The sequence below is a fragment of the Lipotes vexillifer genome, unplaced genomic scaffold (assembly GCF_000442215.2).
Source record: "Lipotes vexillifer unplaced genomic scaffold, Lipotes_vexillifer_v1.1 scaffold232, whole genome shotgun sequence".
NCBI classification, from domain to species: Eukaryota; Metazoa; Chordata; class Mammalia; order Artiodactyla; family Lipotidae; genus Lipotes; species Lipotes vexillifer.
Window position 1 is genome coordinate 4,097,015 of NW_006793997.1, and position 5,964 is coordinate 4,102,978.

At 47.5% G+C, this 5,964-nt stretch overlaps 1 protein-coding gene across 1 annotated transcript in view; it reads right to left on the bottom strand.

Moving 5' to 3' along the window:
- MRTFB (myocardin related transcription factor B) overlaps positions 1-5,964 on the bottom strand; it is a 138,091-nt gene that overhangs the window by 4,624 nt on the left and 127,503 nt on the right. Inside the window, exons 12-13 of the mRNA XM_007466962.1 lie at positions 4,806-4,964; positions 4,424-4,561 (exon numbers count right to left, since the gene is read on the bottom strand). Of these exons, the coding sequence (XP_007467024.1) occupies positions 4,424-4,561; positions 4,806-4,964 (297 nt within the window). The remainder of the gene's footprint in view (positions 1-4,423; positions 4,562-4,805; positions 4,965-5,964) is intronic.

Below are 5,964 nucleotides of genomic sequence, written 5' to 3' on the forward strand. Positions count from 1 at the left end.
TGTGGGATCCTCCCGGACCGGGGCACGAACCCGTGTCCCCTGCATCGGCAGGCGGACTCTCAACCACTGTGCCACCAGGGAAGCCCCTTTATTAGTTATTTTAAGTATTATAGCTATATATTTTATAAGCCCCTCAAGACAGTGTCATTTCTTATAATGCAGGTTTTCTAGTAATGAATTCTTAATTTCTCCTTACCTGAAATTCTCTCTAGTTCACTTTCATTCTTAAAGGATATTTTTACTTGATATAGAATTGTGGGTTGACAGTGGCCCCACCCCCAGCCCCCCACAAGAACTTTAAAGATGTTGTTCCATTCTTTTCATGCTTCCATAGTTTCTGATGGAAAGTCAGCCATAAATCAAATACAGTTGACCCTTGAACAACATGAGGGTTAGGGGCACTGCCCACCACCCTCAAGCAGTTGAAAATGTATGTATAACTTAATTTTTTTTAATTTATTTTTTAAAATTTATTTTTGGCTGTGTTGGGTCTTCGTTGCTGCACGTGGGTTTTCTCTAGTCGCGGCGAGTGGGGTCTACTCTTCGCTGTGGTGTGCGGGCTTCTCACTGCGGTGGCTTCTCGTTGCAGAGCAAGGGTTCTAGGTGCACGGGCTTCAGGAGTTGCGGTACGCAGGCTTCAGTAGTTGCAGTGCGTGGGCTCTAGAGCTCAGACTCAGTAGTTGTGGCGCACAAGCTTAGTTGCTCTGTGGCATATGGGATCTTCCCGGAGCAGGGCTCGAACCTGTGTCTCCTGCATTGGCAGGAGGATTCTTAACCACTGTGCCACCAGGGAAGCCCCACGTGTAACTTTATAGTTGGCCCTCCATATCCATGGTTCCAGCCAACCACAGATTGTATAGTACTGTACTATGTATTTATTGAAAGAAATCTGTGTATAATGGACCTGTGCAGTTTAAACCGTGTTGTTCAAGGGTCAAAGGTCATTGTTAAAGGGTCAACGGTAGTTGTTACCCTGTGTGTATGGTACTGCTTTGCTCTTGATGCTTTCAAGATTTGGTCTTTAAATTTGGCTTCCAGCAATTTGACTGGGATATGATGAGGCCTTCTGTTTATCCCATTTGGTGTTCACTGAGCATCTCAAAGCTGTAAACTTGTCTTTCATCATATTTGTAAAAAATTTGACCAGTATTTCTTAAAATATTTTACCTGCCTCATTCCTTTCTCTCGTCTCCTGGGACTCCTATCATACCCATGTTAGACTGTTTGATGTTAAATAACAGGTCTCTGAGGCTCTGTCCACCTTTTTTAACACATTATTGACCGGAGATGTATTAATACGTCTTTTGTTACCCGAACATTATTGACTGGAGACGTATTAATACATTTTTAGAGTGATACAATTAATATCACTGTGCGAAGTTGTTAGAGCTTAAAATTGATCAAGGGTTCATTATACAACTTATGATTGTCCTTATCATTCATACTTCTTCCTGTTAGGTTTTTGTTCCAACTTTGTGTCTATTATAAACATAAAATTTTCAAAAGTGACGCATCGCGAAATTTTGAGTGAAGAGTTTTTCAGTGAATTTTATGCATATACTTTCTCTGATTGTCTGAGCGACCTATATGCTAGTGTCTCAGAAGTTCTGATGGTACTTCAGAATACAGTTCTGATTCAGATGATGTGACTATTAGACCAACAAAAAGACAAAAAACCTTAGTGATTGATACTGATATGGAAAGTGAAAATGAAACTCATGGTGCTGGAGAATGCTCCTTTGCTTCTACAGAAGAGTGGATTGAAGACAACATTTCATGAAAATTAGAAGACTTTACAGGTGTGTCAGGTGTAAATACTGAATGTAATAACCCACAAAGTGTTAGTGAAATAACAATTTTTGGCCAGCCAAAATAAAAATTGCCAGCCACAGGCATTAATTTCTGCAAAAATCCCATGGTCAATAATGAGTTAAAATCTTTTTTTTTTTTCCTCTGTTATTCAGATTGGATAAATTCTATTGATCTTTCTTCAAGTTCACTTTTTTACCTCTGCCATCTCCATTCTGCTAAGATCTATAATATTTTTCATTTCAGACACTGTAATTTTCAGTTTTAGAATTTCCATTCATTAAAAAAAAAACATTTCTATATCTGCTTACATTCTTTATCTTTTCCTTCATTACAGGTATATTTTCTTTTACATTATTGATAGTTATAATAGTTGTTTTAAAATTTTGTGTGCAAATTCTAACATTCAAATCAGCTGGGGGTTGGTCTTAGCTGATTGCCTTTTTCCCTTGAGAAGGGGTCACATTTTCCTGATTCTTTGTACATTGCCGACTTATGAACGGCTGTCATGGATATCAAATCGTGGAGACTGTATTCTGTCACTTTTCTCAGATGAATGGTTTCTTTTGTTTTAGTAGGCGGTTAACCTGGGTTGGACTTGAACCTCAAAATGTTTCTTGGGCAGAAGTTCCAATCTCAGGTCAGATCTTTTGTCTTTAGCTGCTCTGCTACGACTCTACTCCCTACCTATGTGGCTTAGGGGTCAGCCAGAGATGTGGGCAGACAGAATCTGGGCATCTCCTCTCTCAGCTGAGAGCAACCCAGAAGGCAAAGAACCAGTCCTCTGGTTTCCCAAGGCATAAAGGCTGTGGTTTTTCTACCAGTAACCTCACCACTTAGCTTGACCCCAGAGTAAAAGCAGCAGAAAGAGGGAACTCATGCCATCTAACTCCCTCCCCTCAGTGCAGACTCATCAGAATATGACTCTTTCTAGTCACTCTTCAATGACTTCATAGAATTGCTTTTTCTGTTGTGACCAGGCTTTAGAGCTGTTATCTGTGGGAAGACTGAACTGGTAGGGCCTTACTTATTAGCCAGTAGTGGAATTGGAAGTCCGAGTAAATGTATTTTAAGAACCTCAGAATCCCTGGACTCTGATGCTCAGTGTGGTATATAGAGGAACCACAGCTAGCTCCTCATCCGAACAGAACTTGACTCCCTCAGTCTAGATGCATGAACCAGAGACAGACAAAGGGCAGGGATTCCAGTCAGCTTTCGTAGGTTAAGGTGAGAGGATGATTCTCTGTTGTCACACTGGTGAAGGAAATGGTACAGAGTAATAACCTATACGTGAGAGCCATACTTGGAAGGATTTTCTTGAAGATATGTTCCTTCTGGATGGACCAAGGGGAGCACAGCCTAGGCCAGCACTATCTGTTTCACTTCTTTTTGCAAATATCTAAACCTAGTTTCTGAAATGTGGCTTTTCCTCACATATAGGGGCCCTGGCTGGGTCTGGAACTAAAGGAACACTTTACAGTTAGTCACCTTCCTTCGGCAGTAAGTGGATGCGAGGAAGCACGTGGAAACTGTCTGCTTCCTCGAGGCGGCAGAGTCTGCCCGGGCACCCTGCATGCCCCGTGTGAGTGTGCCACACCAGGCACGCTGGCCGCCATGGAGCAGTGTCTGCAGCTGCTCGCTGGGGCGACCACATAGGTCAAGGTGGCCATGGCACGGCTGCCGCTTGCGCAGGAAGTGCTGAGTCCTTGGCCCCGCACACGCCCCTGCACGAGGGGGCCCCAGGGAGTTGCATGGGGACTGCGGGAGCAAGGGAAGCAGCACGACTCTCCCGGTGCATCTGCTGTGGCTGTGAGAGCAGCAGGTCTACCTCTGATCAGCGCACCTCTCCCTCCACTGTCAGCACCCATGCAGTGGCGTCAGGTTCACTCCCTGCCGGGGTTCTTTCTTGAAAGTGAGTTGAGTTTTAAGCTTTAAGTAGGCAGCGAGCCCAGGAGGAGCATTAGGCTGTCGTTTCTCGGCGCCCACCGGAGGCCAGGTGCTTTTACAAGCAGGAGCTCTATCTATCTTTTTCCATCTCTGGAATAGGTGCAGCTCCTCCTATTTTATCAAAGCAACAAGGCAGGCTCAGAGGAGAGGGACGCACGGTTACGAGGCAGGAATCAGTACATGGGGGGGGCCGGGAGGGCCTCAGTCTGTCCCTTCCGAAGTGCATCTGCTCAAAATATGAGCAGAGTTGCTTGCGTGAGCCTGCCTGCTGGAGCAGAGGGTGATGGGCAGTCTGGAAGGCCATCTGGGCAGGAGAGGGTCAGTTTGATGCTGGCCTGACAAATGGTGGCTTTAGAAAAGGGTCCTGTATAAAATACGTGCCCTGGTCACACATACACACATCTATCCCTAACACAACCCGCCTCTGGCCCCCAGGAGAAGTTAAAGACAAACACTGAAATTCTGAGTAAATAGGAACTGCAGGTTATATGGCTGCTGAAAACCACTGGGAGTCTCCAAAGTGAATGATATTTTGATTTTAAATAGCATTTAAAAGGCAAGCAAGGCTACTAGTCATGAAACTTGTGTCTCTCTTGAGGCAAGTCCATCTTAGACCGGGGCTTCAAGCTGAACAGGACCCACCACATCAGAGCTGCGGCCTCCTTACCTCTGGAAGGGAGGACTGGGCACTGCGCGTCTGCTTGATGGCTTCCTCGTAGCGGGGAGGGTCTTTCGTCTTGGGGACTGGGCTCCCAAACAGAGAGTGCTGGACGGCAAACTGCTGGGGCGGAGGGGGCGAGCCGGGCTGCGGCAGACAGAGGAGAGTCAGCCTGGCGGCAGGCTGGCCTCCCAGGGACCCTGGGCGGTGAGGCCGAGCCACCCCCACTGTGCTGATGGCTAAGCTGCCCCAGAACAAGTACTATCCCGGGACCTTCGGCTGTTTCCCCCCATTAATGCCGACACTCGGCCGTCCAGGCCCGAAGCCTGGGGCTCTAGGATGAACCTGCACCCTGTATGTGCTGGCACCACTGCCCCGTGGGCTGGGTTACCTTGTTGGGAGGGTTGGGGCCGTTCTGCAGGGACGGAAGTGGCGTGCTTCTGGGTTGAAGGATGCTGCTGTTTGTCTTGTTGATAAAGGGCTGCTGCACCGCTGGAGCCGGTGGTCTCTGATACGGAAGAACTGTATTGGATGCTGAGTTTGTGAAAACCTGTAATGAATAAATATTTGACCATCAATTTGTTCTCCTGCTCTTCCTAATAAAGAAAACCACATTTTAGAACAGGGGTTCGGGACTTCCCCGGTGGTGCAGTGGTTAAGAATCCGCCTGCCAACACAGGGGACATGGGTTCGAGCCCTGGTCCGGGAAGATCCCACATGCCACGGAGCAACTAAGCCCGTGCGCCACAACTACTGAAGCCTGCGCTCTAGAGCCCAACTACTGAGCCCAAGTGCAGCCAAAAAAAAAAAAAAAATAGAACAGGGGTTGGCAAATGATTTCTGTGAAAGCCACGGAGCATATAGTTTAGGGCCGGGCGCTGTGCAGCACCTGCTGTAACTGCTTGCCCTCCCCTGCAGCCCTGATGCAGCCCGGATGAGAGTGAGCGTGGGTGGCTCAGGACAGCTCCACCTACAGACACGGGCAGGGCTGGGTGTGGCCCACAGGCCGGGATTCCCCAGCGTCAGTGGTCTCTGTCGTGGACAGCAGCAGGGACAGTGCGCTGTGGGCAAGCTCAGTTTGATTCTCCTCATTTGCTCTCAGGGCTCTTTAGCTCACAGCTGCCAAGCCCACCTCTCTCGTCCAGCCTTGCTCCCAGGTGCCAAAGCCACACTTGTAACATTTACAAACACACATTTGGGACATCTCAAAGTTAATATGTTCCAAATTAAACTTTCCCCTCTCTGCTCACTGCCCCCAGCCTCTGCGCAAAAATAATTCTTGGTTTTGCCTTTATTTACTTTTGAAACTTAGGTAAAGGGAGCCCTCAGCGCTCACACGTCTCAGACACACCTCCTGGGTCAGGACCTGTGGTCTGCTGTCCTGATCCGGGTCCTCACTATCCATCACTGGAAAACTGCCACTGCTGTCTACCTGCGCCTACCTGCCCATCAGCCCTCTGCCATGATGACAGTCTCAACACACACACACACACACACACACACACACACACACACACACACACACACACACACACACACACACACACACA